Raw genomic sequence first — 23,486 nt, 5'->3', positions numbered from 1 at the left:
GGACACTGAAGGGCACCTGCCTACCAAACGCACGAAGCTGAGCAGAGCTGTATGATGACAATCACATATGATACGGAGACAGGACTAACCTCATAATGGGCCTGCTGTACAGCAGCATCCTCTCTAGAGAGGCCAGAGGTCTGGAGCATGTCTTCCACAATGCTCAAACACTGACTGATACTCAGAAGGAGATCAAATAGTTTTTTATGTAGATTCAGGGAGGGTTCACCTGCCAGGTTTTCCTGAATCAAAAGAAGGAAAAGAGTAAGAAAAAAACTGTATGTTTTAAATCGGAGGAAAGTTTAAAGATATAAGTAAACGGTGAGTAGTGGGTAGGTGTGACAGCAAGGTGGTGCAGTGGATTGAATGCTGGGCCTGGAACCAGAAAGACCTAAGTTCAAATCCAGCCTCAGACACTTTCTAGCTATATGACTCTGGGCAAGTCACTTAACTCATTTGCCTCAGTTTCCTCATCTGTAAAATGAGCGGGAGAAAGAAATGGCAAACCACTCCAGTATCTTTGCCAAGAAAATCTCAAATGGGATCACAAAGTCAGACATGATTGAAAATGACTAAATAACAAGGTAGTGACTAGAAAATCAGTTCTGGACCTGTGAGTTCAATGGTATGGGGATGAATAAACTCCCTCTGCCAATCAAGTCTGGCATCTTTTTTGTAATTTATAGTCTTAGAGAGTTGCTAGGGCATTCAAAGTGTAGGTGACCTGCCTACAGTCACAAAGCCAGTATGTGTCAGGGCAAGAACTTGCACCCAGGTCTTTGGGCTCTTAGCTATGCTACAGCATCACTAAGCAGCTAATGGAAATAATGTTAATAATAACAACAATAATAGCTAGCATTGCCTCACACTGACTACGTGCCAAGCACCTTATGAATATTACTGCATTTGATCCTACAGATTGGCAGGCAGAGTAGGTGCCAATATGATCCACATTTTACAGATGGGAAAGCTGAGGCACACAGAGGTTAAGTGATTTGCCCAGAGTCACAATAACTATTATATGAGGGCAGATTTGAATTCAAGTCTTCCTGACTCCGGGCCTGGTGCTCTATCCATAGCTGCCTCAAGTTAAATCTGAGAGTTAATGGAGCTTCTTAAAATTAATATAAGGCCTGATATAAAATAACCATGTATTTCCCTAACCACATACACATTTTTATATAGGTGAGCTCAAGTTAAAATCTTCACTAGAGAAAGGATTCAAGAAAGGATAACTTGTAGGGGTATACACACACACACATATAAACGTATGTTAGTGAGGAGAAGCAAATAATCCATATTGTCCTCTTGATATCGAATTGATTGTATACTGATATATAAATGTCTCAGATTATCTTTTATCATCAGCTGCTGGACTTTCCAGTCACCTTCCCCCACTTCCACCCCAATCTCCTGCCATACTGATCAGTGACCATGTGAAAGAAATGATATCCACTTAGTAGTCATGACATTCCATTTCACGTCTAATTTTTTGAATATTTTTTGTTGTTGTTTAGTCATTTTTCAGTTGTGTCTGACTCTTTGCCACCCCTTTTTGGGGTTGTCTTAGCAAAGATAGCCGAGTGGCTTACCATTTCCTTCTCCACCTCATTTTATAGATGAGTAACTGAGGCAAACAGGGTTAAGTGATTTGCCCAGGGTCACACAGCTAGCTAAGGGTTTAAGACTAGATTTGAACTCAGGTCTTCCTCCCACCAGGCCCAGTGCTCTCTCCACTGTGCCACCTAGCACGCACTGCCCCTCACCACCATACATCATGCATGTATATCACATAATTTTTTACCTGAGTGTGAAGAGCATTTGCTTCTTGGCTTATGTCCTCAAGTTGAGAAGTATAAGTTTTCAATTCTTCAATTGTTGGTGAGCTAACAGTATGCACAGGTACCATTGGGAGAAAATTCACATTTGCAGTAATCTGTAAAGAAACATGGTATACATAATACATACATGCACACATAAGTAGATAGATATACACATACACAGTTAGAGGCAATACAGCATGATGACTATAATCTTTCTTCACTGTTATTGCTTATATAACTTTTTTTTTAAAAATTAAGTGAAAAATTTTAATTTTTAACAACAAAAAGTTGTTTCTAGTCAATCTTGTACCTAAATAAGAACAATGTGGATTTATGGACACTTCCCATACACAATTTAGAACATGCTTAAGTAGATATGAACAGGTTTTATTCAGTGTTTCTTGGTCTTTTTAAGATACTAAGGTGGAGATGAGTTTCACTAATGAGAAAGTAAAGAAATCACTTCTGTAGACAGATGCCTGACTCAATTCAAATACATAAACATTTATAAAGCACTTAAGATGTACAAGGCATTCAGAGGTAGGGAACCTGTGGCCTCAAGGTGTCCTCAAGGCTGCAGGTTCCCATCTCTGTCTAGGCACTGGAACTCAAAAAACACAAATGAAATAATTTCTGTCCTTAGAATCTGCCTTTTTTTGTCTGGGGTGAGGGTGGAGAGGTATTGGTGATATTCTGTGATGTTATCACTCTAAACAGCATCCAGGGAAGGGGACTTTCTATACTAATGAAGATAGGTACCTGCTCAAAGAGTGCCAAAGGTAGATCTCTCTGACTGAGGGAAACTTTCTATCTGCAATGATGCCTCATTATTCTCCTATAGTCTCCTTATTTTCCTATCTAGTGTTAAAAAATAAAAAGTTCAGATGGTACCATAAGTTGTAGAGGGAGAATGACTTGATCTATTTCCAGTATTAAATGTTCCTCAAATAGGGAGACATACATGTCCTTATAAACATAATCAGAATCTAAACACTGAGATATTTGGCTCTGGGGAAAAACAAGCACATAACAGGACTTGTAACACAAAACCACTAAGCCTCGATTCTGAACAAGTCTGGCTCAAACCATAGTCTTTGGTAAGAAGGAATATCAGTTTGGATAAGAACCCAACAGAGGCTATCATGGCAAGCCAGAATGAATGGAACTTGCAATGACCATATGAAACTAGGTTATTCTTGTTCACTCATTTTTCAGGTGTGTTGGACTTTTTATGACTCCATTTGGGATTTTCTTAGCAAAGATACTAAAGTGGTTTGCCTTTTTCTTCTCCAGCTCATTTTACGGTTGAGGAAACTGAGACAAATGGAGTTAAGTGACTTGTCCAGGGTCACATAGCTTGTAAGTATCAGAGGTTGAAAGAAGAGTCTCAGTTCCTGACTCTAGCCCCAGCATTCTATCCACTCTTTCCCCCAGGAAACTGTAGATGGAAACAAAGACAACCTATCACTCAGTCTGTCTTCTTTCTGACGTTGCTGACTGAATAGAGCTTCTATGTGTAAGGGAATGCTTCATTTCCATACAGTGCAACCTGTGTAAGGTTGGGAGAAGTTTTAAATGCATAAACAAGATGGCTCGCACCTTGTGATTTCTTTGTGAGGTGTGAACCTCTTTGGATCAAGAAAAGAATAATTAATCTGACTGACCAGGGATTGATCATACACCTCTGGAAGTTTTGAAGAGCTAGAGGCCAGCACAAGTTAATTTAGTAGCCTGTGGGTATGGCCATGGCCAGTCAATTAGCTATTCCTTTTTTTCCCTAAAGAAGCTACATTTTGTAAAGAAATGACAAGGCATAAGAACCATACTGTTTGCAGATTTAAAACTTAATCAGGACCTTATATTTCCATTATATTAACTGAAATGGAAGTGTATTACATCTCCAGTTACTTAAGTCAAAACTAGATACAGTTGGGAGTGAATTCCTCTAGGTCAGGAATAAATTCCCTGCAAAGATTTTCATTTAAATTGGATAGTTATAAAGAGCTCCCATTCAGCTATACACAATTCACTAACTTTTCTTTCAGGAAATAGCTGCTTTAGAAAAGGGGCACCCAGATCTTGACGAGGGCTGCATTGTGCTGGGGGTTCAGACTGACCTGCTCATCCACAGGCTGAGGTGGAGGCAGCTTCTCCTTTGATAGTTCCTGAAGCAAAAATTGCCATTTGTCTTCACTTTGCTCATGAGATGGTAGAAATGATTCTGGGGATCCATTTTTAGAGTGAGAAGAAGTTCCAGGGCTTTTGAAAAAGAAGATAGGAAAACAATTGGCATGTAAAGTTTTATGCTACATGGCACATTCTTTTAGAAGTCATTTTGCTCAGAGGAATATTCAAAGAAAACCCAAGGTACTTATTTTGTCAACATAAGCTATTCCAATCACAACACAGCTTACTGTTCAACAATTTGATTTTATTTCATGCTTCATTTACATTTCATTAGAATAAGCTTATGCATATTTTTAATTAAAAAGCTTCACTAGCTACCTAGTACCTGCCAGCATTGGTTACATGGTACAATAATAACTGATACAGCACTTTCAGATCTGCAAATACTTTCCTCACATCAACTCTGTAAGATAAAGAATATAACTATTATTTCCATTTTACAGGGACATTTACACAGTGCATTGTTCTGTTCATATTTTTAAAATATCATGTACTCCACAAATCAAGAACACAGAGACATATTTTAATCAGTGCATTGCTGATGGATGGATCAATAATCATTATCATAACATTTTTAGATTCTGATCATATATTCAAATATTAAATGGTTGGATTTTACAAAGACAAAAATGAGTCTTTTTCTTCCAATTTATCTCATGCCCTATTTAAACCCTATCTAAAACCTACTCAGTCTCTTCCTAAACATTTCTAGTAGTAGAGAATTCACTACTCCTTAGGATAATTCATCCTATTTTTGAATAGCCCTAATTATTAGTGAATTTAAATTTTTTTAAATTTCTGTTGAATGGAAATCTATTATCCTGGCCTTTTATTGTGGAAGGAGGGCTTGACTTTGAGTCAGAGGGTGTGACTTTCTTTTTTATATATGTTTTGTTTTTCCCAATTATATTAGGAAATGTAAAATAAAACAAAAATAATTTTAAACTTTTTTTTCCCTTCTCCCCACCCTACCCTCCACAGAGAAGGGAAGCAATATGATATAGGTTATTCATGGACAATCATACAAAATGTATTTCCATATTAGTCGTGTTATAAAAGAAAACACAGTCCCAAAAAAGTATGTTTCAATCTGCAATCAGACTCTATCAACTTTTTCTCTGGAGATGGATAGCATTTTTCATCAAAAGTCCTTCAGACTTGTCTTGGATGCTTGTATTACTTAGAAGAATCAAGTCTGTCAAAAAATAATCATTGCATTATGTTGCTGATACTGTGTACAATGTTCTCCTGGTTCTGCTCACTTCACTCAGCATTAGTTCATATAAGTCTTTCCAAGTTTCTCTAAAGTCTGCATGCACATCACTTCTTATAGCACAATAGTATTCCATTACATTCATATGCCACAAGTTGTGTAGCCATTCCCCAATTGATGGGCATCCCCTCAATTTCCAATTCATTGCCATCACAAAAGGGCTGCTATAAATATTTTTTGTACATGAAGATCCTCCCCACTCCCTTTTTAAAGAAATCTCTGGGATACAGACCCAACAGTGGTATAGCTGAGTCAAAGGGTATGCATGGTTTTATAACCTCTGGGTATAGTTCCAAACTGCTCTCCAGAAGGAATGGATCAACTCACAACTCCACCAACGATGCTTTAGTGTCTCATTTTCCCATTTCCCCTCTAACACTTGTCATTTTCCTTAGAGGTTCTGAATTTGAAACCCAGATGTGCAATGTAGGGGCCTTCTAATAGTGGGTCCTTGGGCAAATCATCGAATTTCTTTGGATCTTAGAATGGTCATCTATAAAATGAAAGGGTCAGATTAAAATCCCTTCAAGCTCTTTAGCTATAATCCTATGCTTTTACCCATGGCTTGAATGGGAGAAACAGAGAAAGTTTCATTTCTGTTCCACATGATAATCTTCAAATATTCGGAGGCTGCTAACACCTACTCCCTAAGTATCTTTCATTATAAAAAATTTAATGGCTCTTTTTACTTCAAATTACATCCATGTTGCTATTTGTATACACTACAGCTTGTCTTTTTTTACAGTTATAGTCTGTATCTGTTCTTTTTTTTCATAATTTTATGGAGATTTTTCATTTTTTGGTTTTATTTTGTTCTTATTGAAGGGAACTGCCTTTTTCCACCGAATATCAGCAACTCCTCTACAGTTTTATCTCAGAGACTTGCTTGGGGCCGTGGAGAGTGTTAGTGACTTGCCCATTATCACAGGCACAGCACATATCAGCTGTTGTACTAGTGTCCAGGTGTTTCTGAATCTTAAGGCCAGTCCTTTAACCACTACCTATTTTTTCACAAGTCTATATATTCTTCCACATTTTATATGCTATGCACATAGCATATATTTAATAAATACTTGTTGATCAAAGTGATTTCTTATTATTCATTCTTTATTAGGATGCAGTTCTCCATTATGCTGGTATCAATAGAGATTACTTCCTTCAACAGTTTCTTTTTACAAATAAGAATTCATTTTACAGATAAAGTCCAAAGAATCAGTAGATCAATAAACATTTATAAAGGGGCTACTATGTGCCAGTGCTAAGCACTAGGGATACAAAGAAAGGTAAAAGACAGTCCTTGCTCTTAAGGAGTCCATTGTCTAATGGGGGAGACACCATGCAATTGGAAATTAAATAAGCTAATCCTAAATAAGTGGGTCAAAAAACAAATCAAAGAAACAACAGATAATCTCATTAAAGAAAATGACAACAACAAGACAGCATACCAAAATTTATGGGATGCAGCAAAAGCAGTACTTAAAGGGAAATTTACATCTCTAATTGCTTAAATCAATGAAATAGAGAAAAAGCAGATCAATGAATTGAACATGCAACTAAAAAATACTAGAAAAAGAACAATTTAAAAATCCCTAATTAAACACTAAATTAGAAATCCTGAAAACCAAAGGAGAAATTAATAAAATTAGAAGCAAGAAAACCATTGAATAAATAAAACTAAAAGCTGGATTTTTTATGGGGGAAAAACAGCAATAAAATAGATAAATCATTGGTTAATTTGATTTTTAAAAAAAGGGAAAGAAGAAAACTAAATTACTAGTATCAAAAATGAAAGGGGTAAATTCACCACCAATGAAGATAAAATTAAGACAATTGTTAGGAGCTATTTTGTTCAATTGTTAGGAGCTATTATGCCAATAAATTTGGCAATCTAAATGAAATGGATGAATATTTACAAAAACATAAATTACACAGCTTAACACAAGAGGAAATAAAAAACTTAAATACCCCAGTCTTAGAAGAAAAAATTGAACAAGCCATCAATGAATTTCCTAAGAAGCACTGAAAGGGTAGTGAATGAAAAAAGCTTAAGAAGCCCTGAAGAAGACTTCAAACTGTATTATAAAGTGGTAATTAACAAAACGATGTGATATTGATTAAGAAATAGAGTGGTGGATCAGTGGAATAGATTAGGTACAAGTTGCATTATAGTAAATGACCATGGCAATCTAGTATATGATAAACCCAAAGATCCAAGTTTTTGGAACAAAAACTCATTATTTGATGAAAACTTCTGGGAAAACTAGAACACAGTATGGCAGAAACTAGGTATAGACCAATATGTCATACTGTATACCAATATATGATTCACACATAAAGGGTGATACCATAAGCAAATTAAGAGAGCAGGTAATAGCTTATCTGTCAGGTTTACAGATAAGGGAAGAATTTAGGACCAAAGAAGATATGGAGAGCATTACAAAATGTAAAATAGATCATTTTGATTATACAAAATTAAAAAGTTTTTCCACAAACAAAACCAATGCAATTATAATTATAAGAAACGTGGAAAACTGGGAGAAAATTTGCAACAAGAATCTCTGATAAAGTCCTCATTTCTCAAATACACAGAGAACTGAGTCAAATTTATAAGAATGCAAGTCATTCTCCAACTGATAAATGTTCAAAGGATAAAAATAGACAGTTTTCAGGCAAAGAAATCAAAGCTATCTATAGTCATACAAAAAATGCTCTAAATAATTATTGATTGGAGAAATACAAATAAAAACTCTGAGGTACCACATCATACCTATCAGATTGGCTAATATGACAAAAAAAGGAAATTATAAATGTTGGAGGGATGTAGGAAAACTGGGACATTAATGCACTGTTGCTGCACTTGTGAAACTGCGCCAACTAATCTAATCATTCTGAAGAACAGTTAGGGACTATGCCCAAAGGGTTATCAAACTGTGCATACTCTTTGATCCAACAATACCATTGCAAGTTCTATGTTGCAAAGATATCCAAAAAAGAGGCAAAAGACCTATTTGTACAAAAATATTTATAGCAGCTCTTTTTTGTGGAGGCAAAGAGTTGGAAATCAAAGGGATACCCAACAATTGGGGAATGGCTAAGCAAGTTGTGGCATGTGATTGTAATGGAATATTATTGCACTATAGGAAATGACAAGCAGGATGACCTTAGAAAAACCTGAAAAGACTTACATGAACTGATGCATAGTGAAGTGAACAGAACCAGGAGAACACTGTACACAATAACACCAATACTGTTCAATGAAAAATTGTGAATGAGCTAGCTATTCTCAGCAATACAAGGATCCAAGACAATCCCAAAGGACTAATGATGAAGCATACTATCCACCTCCAGAGAAAGATCTGATATTGCTTGAATACAAAGTGAAGCATACTATTTTCACTTTCTTTTATTTTTTCTTTTATTTAAGTCTTCTTGTACAAAATGACTAATATGGAAATGTTATACATAACTGCCTTTGTATAAGCTATATCTGATTGATTACCATCTCAGGGAGGGGGACAGAAGGGCAGGAGAGAATTTAGAACTCCAACCTTTAAATAAAAATGTTTTTTTAAAAAAGCATCAAGTCAAACCCTTCATTTTACAGATGAGGAAATTGAGGCACAGAAAAGTTAAGCTGTTTGCCCACTGTTACACAAATATCAAGTCTCTGAGGTAGGACTGTGAACTCAGGTTTTCTTGATTAGAAACCTAGGATTTTATCCACTACACCACTATGGCTTACTAGCCTTGAAGTCAGGAAGACCTAAATTCAAGTCTTTCTTCTCATACATACTAATTGTGAGATCCTGGACAAGTCACTAAACCTCTCATTGTCCAAGGCAACACTTTAAAACAATGACAAATGTAGAAATTGCAGATGTGCATGAACACAGAAAAGGAACCTCTGCACAGGGAATTCCCCCACAAAGAGGAAATCACAGATGCAGAACAATACAAAAAAATGAAGCCAAAAAGTATGGCTAATTTCATGGCTCTTTTTGCACATTGTCAGATTCTTTTCTGGAAAGATCACATCAATTGAAATAGTAACTAACAATGAACAAATGTATTTGTGTGCCCAAAGCACCACCAAGCATGAGCATTATCATATTTAATTATTCTTGTTAGTTCATGTCCAACTTTTGAAAACTTTTATACCTTCCAAGTGATTCCTGAGTTTTACTGTCGTCCCTTTGGTCTTGCTGATGCCACATTTTCTCAGCATGAACTTCAATGAACCTGAGGAGATCCTTCTGTTCACCTGGTTTTAGTTCTAAAACCTATGAATGAACAAGGATGAAAACACATACAGGAGTCACAATTGTCATACATCTACAGGATACCCTTTCCTTTTATGTGTTCTGTTGGTGCTGCTGGGATAGTAAAATTCTTAACCAATTCTGAGTTTTCAGTTTCATAGCTGATAAGTTATGAGTTATTCATAAGTTAATGATGAGTTAGCTCATAAGTAGCTTATGATACATGAAGGTTTCCTCTCCATAAGCTGCTCCAAGATCCATCTGAAAAACACATGGATTATTGTGCCAATCGTATTTTTGAAACAGCACATATATGAATATTCATTTATTCATTTTAATGAATATTAACCAATTTTAACTCATTTTAACTCATATGACACTGATGGGGAAAAAGCAATAAAATGGACACATCAAAAAAAGTTCCTGCTGGAGATTTTGGTTCAATTTCCATTCAGCAGCACAGTTATCAAAGAACAAAGAAATAGTGTCACTAAGAGTAACAGATTCCATCAAAAATACAGCAGAAGTTATTGGTAATGAGATGGAATAAAAATTTAAAAATAACATTTACATATAGTTCTGTAAGGTTTTTGAAGAACTTTATAAATGTTATTTTATTTGATCCTCACAATAACCTGGGGAGGGGGATAGTGCTATTGCTATTTTCATTTTTGCAGATGAGGAAACTGAGGCAGGCAGAGATTAGGTAAAGTTTAGGGTCACACAGCTAATTTGCGTCTGCTATTAGAATTGAACTCAGACTCCAGGACCAAGGTTCATCCTACTTCGACATCTAACTCGCTGTACAACCCTGGGTACATGTGCAGATAGACCCACTTTCCTTCCCAAGTCACAGAAGCAACCCCACCAATACCAGCTTCACATTTTAAGGGTGAAGGACCATTCCATGTGAAAAAGATTATTTGGGAGCTTCATTATTTTATTCAAGGGCTAAAATTACCTGTTGTTGGAAACCTTTTGGTCGGCCGAAGAGTGGGCTTTCAAATGAAACAGATTCAAATACAGGAGATCTGTTTGATGGGAGGACTTTTTGGTCTTCTGAAGGTTTCTTTAGAGTGTTACTTCGCTGTAAAAAAAATGTATGTATTTATATAATAATGACAAATTATACACTTACACAGAACACAGAACACACCACTTCAACTATGTAATGATGGAAGCATTTAATGTAGGAAAATTAAAAAAAAACTTTAACTGAAGTAAACTACTGCACCTTTTTATTACCCTAATTTAATTTAATGTGCTTATTTCAAAGAATTAAAAAATCATTCCATTAAATAAAATGGTCTTTTTTTCTCTCTTCTACCAAATACATCTGAATGAATTTACTGGGAAGAGGAAGTTCCTTGTCTTTTTTCTTTTAAATTAAGAAAAAAAGATAAAGAGGCAAAAAGGAGGAGAAAAAGAAAAAAAGTCACCGAATGAACATTGAGTCTATGAATTTAAATTATCATGAAGACGAATCAGAAAATAGTGAAGTTGAATAAAACAAAGAAGCTTAGCAGATAGACCATAAATCCTACTAGCTTACAGGCTCCTTTAAATAGACTTTGACCTCTATGAAGGCAGGTGTTCCTAGTCTAGGGTTGATGGCAGGAAGGGCACAGCTGTGTATCAATAATTACTAGGACATAAAGTGGTCCTCTGTGGTCAGGTATGTCTTAGACCTATTTAGAAAACTTTGGCAGTTTCTTTCATGACTGGGATTAAAGTTTGGTGGTAGAAATAGGCCCTATTAGACTGTGTAAGGTAAGTGCTGTTATTATACTCACTTTAGGTTAAGTGACTTACTCAGGGTCACACTATGGAAAGAGTGAGTTACAAAGAATGAGTTTATGTAAGAGAGACTCTGTGAGCTGAGATGTGATGTGAATGCCTGCAAGAGGGACCAGCTTGGGGTTCTGGGGGCCCTCCTCCATGCAGCAGAACAGATACTAGGAGGCAACTAGGTGACTCACTGGATAGAGCACTAGGCCTTGAGTCAGAAAGACATGAGTTCAAATCCAGCTTCAGACACTTACTAGCTGTGTGATCCTGGATGAGTCACTTAACCCTTGTTTGCCTCAGTTTCCCCATCTGTAAAATGAGCTGGAGAAGGAACCTTTACCAAGTATCTTTACCAAGAAAACCCCAAGCAAGGTTAACAAAAACACAGGGAGCTTTGAGGGCTCTTTTGCCTTCTTTCTATCCCCAGTGCTTAGCAGAGTGCCTGGCACATAGTGGGTGCTTAATCAATATTTACTGAATTTAAAAGGCACAGAAGTATTGTTACGGACTGCGAGTACCTTATTTTTCAATTTTTAATGTTAATAAAATTTGATGCATATACATATTTAATAGTAGAGCCACCTGTTTTATCACAAGTATTCTTCACGTTGATAACATTTAAAAGCAAATTATAAAAATATTAGAGGAAACAGGACAGGCAAATTTATTGAAACTTCAACAAATTCAATATAACTTTATGGACAATGCTGTTATAACTGGGTTCACTTGAAGGATAGTCTTTGTTTTAAGATGGATTTCTATGAAGTCTGAAGACAAATCGCATTGTAAAATTAAACTAGTACGTTCATATTCTGATTCCTACTTACCACTTGTAGTACTAAGGAATCTACTCTTTCATTAACATTATTCTGACATGGAATTGACGCAGTAGCATAAGTCAGAGGGTTGTTTTTTTTCTGATGGGCTTATCAATTATGGATATTAATACACTCATGCCTACTTACCTGCACTTCACTGTATTTGTCCTGAAGCATCACCTGGACTTTTTCCAAATTACACTTCACAGTTTTTAGTTTCAGGGAAAGTCTTTCTGCCTCTTGTTGGGTGCTTCCACTGTTTCCTAGACCCTGATCTTTGCAGTTCTCCAATAAGGAAGACACTTTGTGCTCAATCTCTGTTAACATGGCCTAGGAAGAAAAAAATGTGTTGATTATTCACCTTTCAGTTCTTCATAAAATGCCATCTTCACTCTTCTCAGATTCACTGACTGATCACATTTTAAATTGGATAAATGGATAAATACATAAAGGGCCTTGTGCAGTCCTTTCATCTGTTCTGCTTCTGAACAAGATTTCGCTAAAATCAGCCCCAAAAGGCAACTTTCTTTTCCTTAAACTTCAAGGGAGATTCCTCAAATACAACTGATAAACCTTTCTAGTAGATCCCAAAATCACAATTTTATACAAACTAGAACCAGAAGGGACTTCAGAGACAATCTCAACCAATCCCCTAATTTTACAGATGAGGAAACTGAGGCTGTGAGAAATTAAAGTGACTCATCCAGACTAAGGATGAGATAATTAGCACAGCTAGGTAACAGTGCAGTAGGATAACTAGGTGGCACAATGGATAGAGCATTGGACCTGGAGTTAGAAAGGTCTGAGTAAAGGTCTGGTTTCAGATGCTTCCTAGCTGAGTGACCCTAGGTAAGTCATTTAACCTCTGCCTCTTCTACTATCTATCAGAAGATACATATGTACATATACACATACATGCATATATATTTATTTATCATAAATATATATAGAGAGAGGCACCTTGATGTGCAATAGATAAGAGTGCAGAGCCTGGAGTCAGGAAGACCTGAGTTCAAATTTGGCTTCAGACACTTACTAGCTACGTGACCCTGGGTAAATCACTTAACCCTGTTTGCCTCAGTTTCTTCATCTGCAAAATGAATTAGAGAAAGAAATGGCAAACCTCTCCAGTATCTTTGCCAAGAAATCCCCAAATGGGGTCACGGAGAATTGGATATGACTGAAACAACTCAACAACAAACAAACCACACACACGTATGATTCCCACTGTAAAGTGGGGATAATAATTACGCTAATAATCTCCCTGGGTTTTGTGGGGATTAAATAAGGTAATAATTGTAAAGCATTTAGCACAGTACCTGGCACATAGGAAGAGCTACATAAATGTGAACGATGATCATTCTTACCAGTATGATGCTTTTTTCTGAACCTGCCCTTCTAACACCTAATCTAAATCCCTCCTGCTGCAATTAACACACTTAGAAACATGGCTAAGGATGTCAGCTGCTTCCCACACAACATCCTTCAAAGCTGTTAGGAGAATCTTTCTCATTATCATAAGCCTTTTCTTTTTCAAACAAAACAAGTACTCAAAACACCAGATAGACCCTAGGAAAAAAAGAAAGATTTGAACACTGATGTACTTTTCTGATGACATAAGGGACTGAATGCGCAGGCCTAAAAATAACCCAGTTTGGTTTAGTCTCCTAGAGAACTGCCACCATTGTATTTCGACTCAACAGATCAGGTTTGTAACCTCCTGGGACCCAGGAAACCAAGCAGCCATGCCAATTTGCTGCACTCCAGGGTATATACCAGCAGCAGTGACTTGAGAGCAGAATATAGCTCTGAGACTGTTATACAAATTCCAGTAGTTCTCATTTGTGCCCAAAAGTGCAATAAACAGCTTTTAGAAGTTCGATTATAGTGTCTAGCAGATTATAGTGTAGCCAGGCCTTCTAGGTCCTCTGGTGTGGCCTTTTGGCCAGACAGTATAGAGCAAATCCTTTTATTAAGGGGATTTGTTCTGTAAAATTTGGATTCAGTCAAAGAGTCACATGTGGCCTCGAGGGCACAGGTTTCCTACCCTGGGTACACCAACGTAGTACAACAGGTGCTTACTAAATGTTTATTATATTTAATTTATTAGGGTTTTTTTAATAGACTTCTTTTAGTTGCAATGTATGATATAACTCTTTGCAGGAATATCCATGACCAGACATAGGATTGCCTCAGTGACACCAAAGACATCACCTCAATCTTCATGGCTTCCAAATGAACGAATGAAAAAGCATTTATTAAATGCTTACTATGTTTGAAACACTGAAGATCAAATTAAAAAGCAAGACAGCCCCTCTCTCAATGAGTTTGTCTTGTTATGGAGGAGACAATACGTATACAAGGTTTCAACTGCAAGTCAGACGGAAAGACCCATCGTCCTTAAAGCACCGTGGCAAAGCAGATGGTACTGATAAAATCATATCAGCTTCTGATCTTGAACTGTATGACAGTACCAAGGACTTGCCAATGGCTCACATCGAGGAGTTCTGTTCCTTCTTTTGGTAAACTAGCTTTTAAAGATCTTGATTTGGAGTACGTCCAAGGTTCAATATGCTACTTACTGCCTGTGTGAGTTTGTACAAATCATTTACTCTCTTTGTGCCTCAGGTTGTTGATTTTATTTTAATCTGCTACATAAGGGGGTTGGATTAGTTGGCCTCTGAGGTTCTTTCCAACTTTAAATCCTATGATCCTAACAATTCAAGTAGCTATGTGGTCACAGCTGAAGACAGATCCCATACAGAGCACAGTCTCACTGGGGTCTGCCCTGTTTAGATAATAGAGAAAACTATTTATGATTAGCACAGTGCCTGGCACATAGTAGGTACTTAAGAATTACTTGGTGACTTGACTCATTTAATTTTGAGTAACATTTGTAAAGATAAGTATAAAGCAGAGCATAACCAAAGGAAGGCATGGAGATGGTGAGATCTTTGAGGACCATTACCATTTGAGGATTATGTGAAGAAAGTAAACATTTTTAGCCTTGAGATGAGAGGTCTTGGGGCCGGAGGGCATTTGATTGCTGTCTTCAAGTATTAGAAGGGGAACTGTAACTTGGGAGACCAATTAGACTTCTTCAGCTTAAACCCAGCAGATAGTGAACAACAGCTAACCTAAACAGCCAAGCAGAATAGTGGAGAGAATGCTGGCTGTGGAGATATTTAAATTTTTTAATTTAGTTTTAAATTTAAAATTTTAATTTTAAATTCTGCCTCATCTGTATGACCCTGGGCAAGTCACTTATCCTATCTTAGCCCCATTTTCCTTATTTATAAAATGGGAATAATAATAATAGTACCAATCTCACTAGGTTGTAGTAAGGACCAAATGGGATAGCAAAGTGCTTTGTGCAAACTTTTAAGTACCATATAAATGACAGCTATTGTTGTTATCATCACCATTATCATCACGCCCACATCTTCACCTCTCTGAGATAAACATTCCCAGTGCCTTACGCTTACCCTTACATAGCATGGTTCTGAAGCTCCTCGTATCCTGGCCATATTTGTCTGAACATAAACTTCAGCTCTTCTAGAATACGATACAGAATGGAGCACAATGTTCAGGGTATGTTTGTTGGGTAGCCTACAATGGATCTATCATCTCCTTCTCCCGGATACCAAATCTCTCAACGCAGCATAAGAGCAAGTTAATTTTTTGCCTGGGATATAACATTGTTGACTCCTGTGGAGTATATGCTCAATCTATTTCTCAGTAAATTGGTCCACCTCATCCTGTCTTGTATTATATACTTAATTTTTTAAAATTTATATGTGAAAATCGAGCCTATTTAATCTTTTTAGATTCGGTCCATCAATCAAGCCTTTTGAGATCCTTACTGTAAGATAACACATTTTCTATCCCTCCCAACTTCAAGTCTTCTACAAAATTTAAATACCTTTATCCAATGGAAGGGAAGTTCTCCAATATATTCTTTTACTCTATGGGGCCAGCTAGACTGTTCACTAAAATGGCCCTATAGATTGTTTGAGATCCCCTTTCAGGGAACCTATTTTACATGAAAGAGTTCTCTGTGTCCCATGTTATACTGAAGAATCAACAGGATACCTTGCCTACCTGTCTACATCTTCTTTTTCTTACTGTTGTTCAGTTGTTTCAGTCATTTCCAAGCCTTTGTGACTCCATTTGGGTTTTTTTTTTTTTTTTGGCAAAGATAGTAGATAGATAGATAGCTGTCTCCTTCTCCAGCTCATTTTATAGATGAAGAAACTGAAGCACACAGGGTTAAATGGCTTGTCCAGGGTCACATAGCTAGAAAGTGTCTAAAGCTAGATTTGAATTTAGTTCTTCCTGACTCCAGGCTTGGCACTCTATCTCTGCACCACTTACCTGCCTGCCTACATCTAACTTTGCACTAAAATCTTACCAAGAAGCCAGTTCTAAATGGTCAGTAACCTAGCTCCTACTATTTTAGACTAAAATAAAATAATCTTTTATTCACAAATGAAGGTGGGTCTTTGTTTTGCTTGTATGTTCCTCTATAACAACTAGAGAAGTCTAAGAGAAAGAAACCTCCATATACCAACAAAGCAATCATTTTTTCTTTGCACGTGGAAGGTAGGACCTGATGACCCAGACTCCTTTCATTGTTGTAAAAACTTCTCAGCCCTAGATTCTGGTTTCTGTTGCTCTTTGACATTGAACAAGTCATTTAAGGGCTTTGTGCTCAGTTTCCTCATCTGTAAAAATAAGGAGGCTGAATAGTTGATCTCTAAGGTCCCTTCTGAACTTTGTAACCTTATTATCTCCTGGTTTACTCCGCCTGTTCTACTCAATAGCGTTTTTGGTGCTTAGCTTTAATTTTCCTTATGAACCAACTGTATTCCACAAACTCATTATCTTCCAAGTGTCTTTCCATCTCACAAAACGGAAGTGTAGTACTACGTGTATGTAGTCTGAAATACCCCTAAATGTGCATCACTGTGTTAAATATCCATCCTCAGGCCAATTAGAAAAGAGAAAACAATGGAAAAAGAGGCAATTTCTCTTTGTCCATTTTATTTCTCTATGAATGTAAGCTGTTACTAGGACAATGACAACATTCTCTGCTCCTTTTACCTCGTACTGAAGAGAGCCTCTCTGGTATTAATATGTGCTCACAAGCCAGACATATGAATAACGATATTCTGTAACTACAACAATAACTACAATAGATAACTTTATGCTTTAAAGTGTGAAATTTAAAACAATGTCTGAAACTGAGCTCATTTCATTTCCCCAAATTATTTCCTAATAATTTGTAATTCCTAATAATTCCTAATTCCTGCACACTCAGGTTCACAATAGAGATGTCATTCTTTACTCCTCATTCTTAACCACTCCCCTCGCCCACCCCACATCCAATCTGTTGCCAAGTCCTGCTGATTCTACTTTCACAACATCTTCCGCATACAACCCCAGTCTCCTCTCGCGTCTTTGCTGCTCTTCACCCAAGGCATTTAATTCCCTGATTACATGTTTACGCTGGTAGTTTCCAATGTCCAGAACTCTCGCTCCTCATCTCTGTGTCCTGGCTTCTTTCAAGACTGATCTAAAATCCTGCCTTCTGCAAAGCTTTCCCAATCCCCTTTAATGCTACGGCTGTGCCTCTCAGATCTCCAGTTTGTCCTGTATGTATAGCTTGTTTATACAAAGTTGTTTGCATTAGGTTGTGAATTTCTTGCAGGCGGAGGCTGTTTTTGGCCCCTTTTTTTTGCATTCCTGAGCTCTACTGCCTACCATGTAGCACATAGCCTTATGCCTGGAGCATAGAAATGTAATAAAGAGGTGATTAATAAATGCTTGTTGACTTGACTCCTTTGCACATATTATTGCATTTCATCCTCAGAATAACCAGTAAAGTAAGTGCTATTATTATCCTCATTTTACCAATTAGTTAACTAGTCAGTCATCTAGAATTTATTAAGCACCTACTATATGTCAGTCACTGTGCTAAATGCTGGGACATAGATCAAGAAACAGAACCTGAGAGGGATTAAAATGACTCGCCTTGGGTTCCAAAGCTAGGAAATATCTGAGGCAGGTGTTAACTCAGTTCTTGCTCCAAGATGAATGATTTTCAATGTCAGTACAAAGGGATCAAAGGAGTTGAAAGGCTAGCATTTTAAAAGTTGGCTTGAGAGTTAAGATGATGTTCACCAGTGCTTTAATTTTCTATTGTATAAAATGAATATCAAAATCTTTTTTCTTGGATACTGTTGATAATATTTTTCTTACTTATTTGCACAATTACATACATACACTAGTATACTCTCCCTTTTCACACACACACACACACACACACTCACACTCACATTCACACTTTGTTAGGCCCATCAAGGAACGAAATTCAAAATATTCTCAATGGAAGATTTCAGTTGGGTTCATTAAAATTTGACTGTGAAAAGCATTGGTTTTGCAGATATGTATCAATAATAAGGGGCAGCCAGGTGGTATAGTGGATAGAGTGCCAGGCCTACAAGTCAGGAAGACTCGTCTTCTGGCCTCAGACACTGAGGCTGTGTGACCTGGGGCAAATCACTTAATCCAGTTTGCCTCACAAAGAGTCAGACGTAACTGAAACAATTCAGCAACAAAAAAATAGCAATAATCCCTTATGTACATAGAACTTTACAAAGCACTCATGCATGTACGTGTAACTAACATAAGGTTGCCCTCACCAATGTCATTTAACACAGCATCTATAGAGTACTTTAACGTTCGCGAAGCATGACATGTATTATCTCTGGTGATTCTTAAAACAAGTTTTTGAGGTAGGTACTATTACTATCACCATTTTATTGATGAGGGTATTAAGATCTCCATTTTACAAATGAGGAAAGTCAGGCTCAGAGAGGTTAACTGAGTTGTTCAGGGTCACCCAGCTAGTAAGTGTGTGAGACAGGATTTCGGCTTGGATTTTCTTCATTTCAAATTTTGTTCTATGCCATATGATTAATTCGCTAGGCAGCAAGGGGATGTAGCAGAGAGAGTACTGGCCTTATATACCAAAAGACTTGAGTTCAAAGCTAGTCTCAGCCACTTACTAGTTGTCCGACCCTGGACAAGTCACTTAACCCTGTTTGCCTCAGTTTCTTCATTTGTAAAATGAGCTAAAGAAGGAAATGGCAAACCACTCCAATAGCTTTGCCAAGAAAATTCCAAATAGGGTCGAGAAGAGTCAGACAGGACCAAACAACAACAAAAGTGATTTTTTTTTTTGCCCTCCAAAATCTGCAGGTAATTTATTGCCATTTATAGTCAATCACATTTTAATGAATTCCTTTGGCAATACTGAACCTATTTGACTTACAGACTTTGAAGAGACTCAGCTTACTTCCACATTTGACATTTGCGAAAACAGAATTGACGTTATTTGCTCAAGAATTCAGGGTTCTTTATCCCTAGTAAAACCAGTCTTTGTGTTACGTATCACCACATTGTATTTTGTACAGTTTCTGCATCTCAAAATTGGTGACTCTCCTCGAATGACTCAACCAGAAAGTGATAATTCATGACAGATTATATTATAGCACAAATTATAGCATGTCCTTCATAAGTAAACACCAACATAGAACATGCACATCCTATATTTTCCCTTTCCAGTTCTGGACAAAGTTGCATTTTAAATGACTGAATATTTAAATTACCAAAAGGAAATTTTCAGAAGAAGCTAGTCATGCTCAAAACTAAAACATTATTATTAATTAAACTCTATACAAGGTAAAGAGAGGAAAGAACAGCTGTAAATGTATACTGTTGCTTTAAGAGAAAAACTCGTGGACCTCAAAAAGGTGATTGGTGTACAGGTGACTTTGACCGTTCAGCCTTACCTGACAACCAGCTAGTTCCTGTTCCACCATCTGCTGCATTTCTGGGTTTAGTGTTTCAGCTCTGAAGAGGTTAGTTTTGTCAAGCCACAGCTCCAGCTCAGCCACCTGTTTCTGGCAGACATGGAGGATCTCCACAGACTCTGGCCTGGAACTCGCCACAGTTTCCTCCAAAGATCCTTGTTCTCCAGAGTTCTGAGCAGGGGCTCCAATGGAAGCCGCGTCACCCTGAAGTAAATCCAAAGGATACGTAAGCAAGGGAAAGCTAGATATCCAGAGTTTGGCAAATTTAAACTTCAAGGTGCACAAATCCTTCCGTGTTTCTCAAACAAAACAACTGCAAAACAAGACACCAAATGCAGAAAAACAAAAATGAAAAAACCTTCACTCACTCATACTCTTCCTCTCTCTCCCTCTCTCTCTCTCTCTCTCTCTCTCTCACACACACACACACAAACACACACACACACACACACATACACACCAAAAAAACACGTGATCTAGCAACAGGTTTCCAAGCAGCCAGTTTGCATCTGCACAGGTACGATATTCCTGTGCACCAAGGAAGTAAACTGGTTCACAGTTCATTAAACATCAAATCCCAAGAGAAAGGTTCTGCGTGTGTGTGTGTGTGTGTGTGTGTGTGTGTGTGTGTGTGTGTGTGTGTGTTGTCATCTCATTTCAAGGTACTGGCCAGTGTTTAAAGGTTTATGACGCAATTAAGCAATGTTTACATGGCCATTGTGTACTTTTTTTTATATAGAATACCTGTTCTTTGTTATAACTAAAATCTACCCAATGAATATATATAGTGTGTGTATATATATATATGTATATATATAGTGTGTATATATATATACATACTTATATCCCCAAAACTGAGAAATTTCCCTCATATTTTCACACATAGCTTATATATGGTTTAGCTGTCAAATGGTAAAGATAATCTAAAAATCTACATTTGAAGCACCTTATAACCTTCAGACCCAATATGGAGAGCCTGGAATTCCATCTGTTCTCTTCTTTGCTGAGTCAAATTGATAGCTCTATTAAAGAGAGGGTGTGTAACATGTTTCTACACAGAAAAAACTGCAGAAATTATTCATGGGAAAAGGTTCTCCAAGTTACTAAACTGAAGTGTTTCAATAATTATATTAGACCTTTGCTTTAAAATGATAAAAATTATCAAATTATCTCTCTCACACACACTTTTCTGCTGTAATACTTAACTATCACTTTTCTTAATTGTGAGGGAGTCTATAGTCTTTTAGATCAGGGATTAAACTAGGGTCTGAAACTTGTTTCTTTTTGGCATTTTGATAACTACTCCAAATATAATGTATTTTGTGCATTTATAAACATTATTCTAAGAAGGGGTCTATAGAGAGGTGGATATATAGAAGCCTGCAAATTTAACCCCACCCCAGGCTGCAGCCTGCTGTTGCATGACCCATGAACTAAGAATGGTTTTTACCTTTTAAAATAATTTTATCGTTTTTAAAAATGTAAAAACCATTAATGGCCACAAAAACTGCTGTCTTGCAAGAGTTGGCCCTTGGGGTATATAATTTGATAGACTGCATCAGCTGTCAAAGGGGTGTACCTAACAAAAAAGATTAAGAAAACTATTAAAATGTTTCACTCAGTTATCCCAATGAGACAATCGATACTGTTTCTATCTTTACAAGCCAAATGGAATATTGGGAAGAAGGCAGTGTGAGTGGGCGGTAGGAGAATTAGAGTTGAAAAATTATTGTATGACAAAGTGTTTCTTACTATGGAATTAGGGAAAGAGTTTGTGGGGTTTTTTGTAGTTTTTGTTTTTAACATTTTTGACCTATGAAGACCGATGTATAAAAGACTGTTTTCTTGTCATATCTGGAGAGAAGATGGAGAAGGAAGAAAGGATAAGGAGAGATCTTTTCTGATGAACTGTTGTCAACTTGATTTTGCAAACAGAATATTTGAGATGACCCTTTACTAGTAGCTTCAGAGAAAATGAGTACTGGGGGACTGTTTTCACAAATGAAAAGCCATTTACTATTAATGTGAGGGCTTAAAGTCACTCTCTGATCTTCATAGTCCAAATATTATAAATAATACACTGTATGTATGTTATCATAGATTTTATTAATAAGTTACATATGAACAATTATTAGAAAAGGTTTCTCCAGTTCTTAATTGATATTTAATGAGCTTGGTGTTATCTTGACCTAATTAACTAATGAGATTGAGGATGCATTGTTATGCATGAAAAAGAAAATATATCGCTGGAACACTCTATAACTCAGTATGAAAAAATTAAATATTTGGGGAACAAGTCAAGTGGAAATCTGAGGAGTGACCTACAAGTGAATGTGGGCAACCCCCTCTACCTGGTTCAATGGGAAAGCCACATTTTAATTATTTTAATCATGGAATATGGTAGGGGCTATATGAGCAAAAAAGGCTACATTTTTTCATATAACTTTTCATAGGTTTGCTTAAGCCTGTTTGTACAAACATCATATTACTTGATTTGTGCATCAACACCACATTTATCTGAGCAATTGGGAGAAAAATAGTCGTACCATTTCTATGTTTTCTCATTCCTTGACATTTTGGCATGTGGCTATGGAGCCAAATTTCAATCTAGCCCCCAGAGATTCTGTAACCACATTTGTCATCTGCTGTTACTTAAGTCTAACCAACGCTGACTCAGTTTAAAAATATAATATTATCTATATTTCATTGTATTTTTATTTGTTTTGATAAATATTTCTTGACTATAATTGAATCTGATTTAGGTAGCATGTCTGACATCTCTGCTTTACACTCCTCTTCCCCCTTCCGGCTGAAATTTTCACCTCCTATTTCATAGAAAAAATTAGAGTTTTGTGGCTTCTCTCCTCCCCTAATTCATACTTCAAAATTCACTACATGACCTCCCCCCATTCTCTTTTCCTTGTCTCAGAGGAAAACTCAACCCACCTCTTTACCAGTTCTAGCTCCTCTACTTGTCATACTTTCCTGTGTCAATCAGATACTTGTTCCTTTAATCTTTTCCTCTTTCTCATTTTCAGTCTCTCCATATCCATTAACTCTTTCTCTGCTACCTATAAACATGTTCAGGTCTTCTCCACCCTTAAAATACCTTCACTTGACCCATATCATCCTACATCTTTTTTTCCCTTCCTCTGTCAAAATCTTAGAAAGAATTGTTTGTACTTGTTGCCTCCATTTGCTTTTTTTCTTTTAAAAAATTATTTTTACTGATACTTTAATTTTTACATCATCTTCATTTCTGGATAGCTTTCTCCCCTATGCATCAAGCCAACCCTTATAATAAAGATAAAACATGTAAAAGAAGTGGCTTAGGGAAAAAATAAGCAACATATCAACCATATCTGACAGTACAAGCAATATTTCATATTACTTGTCTCCCACCTCTGCAAAGACTGGAGGGAAGGTCTGCTCCCTGAACACACACACATCCAATTTCTCTG

General features: G+C 36.8%; 1 protein-coding gene across 7 annotated transcripts in view; it reads right to left on the bottom strand.

The window, feature by feature from the left end:
• Positions 1 to 23,486, bottom strand: part of SYNE2 (spectrin repeat containing nuclear envelope protein 2) — a 416,605-nt gene that overhangs the window by 118,004 nt on the left and 275,115 nt on the right. For all 7 annotated transcript variants that reach the window (XM_072629431.1, XM_072629430.1, XM_072629434.1 and 4 more), the window contains 7 exons: positions 20,005 to 20,229; positions 12,296 to 12,478; positions 10,504 to 10,629; positions 9,442 to 9,563; positions 3,941 to 4,082; positions 1,805 to 1,936; positions 90 to 242 (listed from right to left, as the gene is read on the bottom strand). In XM_072629431.1, coding sequence (XP_072485532.1) covers positions 90 to 242; positions 1,805 to 1,936; positions 3,941 to 4,082; positions 9,442 to 9,563; positions 10,504 to 10,629; positions 12,296 to 12,478; positions 20,005 to 20,229 — 1,083 coding nt within the window. The remainder of the gene's footprint in view (positions 1 to 89; positions 243 to 1,804; positions 1,937 to 3,940; positions 4,083 to 9,441; positions 9,564 to 10,503; positions 10,630 to 12,295; positions 12,479 to 20,004; positions 20,230 to 23,486) is intronic.

Source organism: Notamacropus eugenii, chromosome 1, assembly GCF_028372415.1.
Source record: "Notamacropus eugenii isolate mMacEug1 chromosome 1, mMacEug1.pri_v2, whole genome shotgun sequence".
NCBI classification, from domain to species: domain Eukaryota; kingdom Metazoa; phylum Chordata; class Mammalia; order Diprotodontia; family Macropodidae; genus Notamacropus; species Notamacropus eugenii.
The sequence above is the reverse complement of the archived record's forward strand: the minus strand, read 5'-3'. Positions and strand labels throughout refer to the sequence as shown.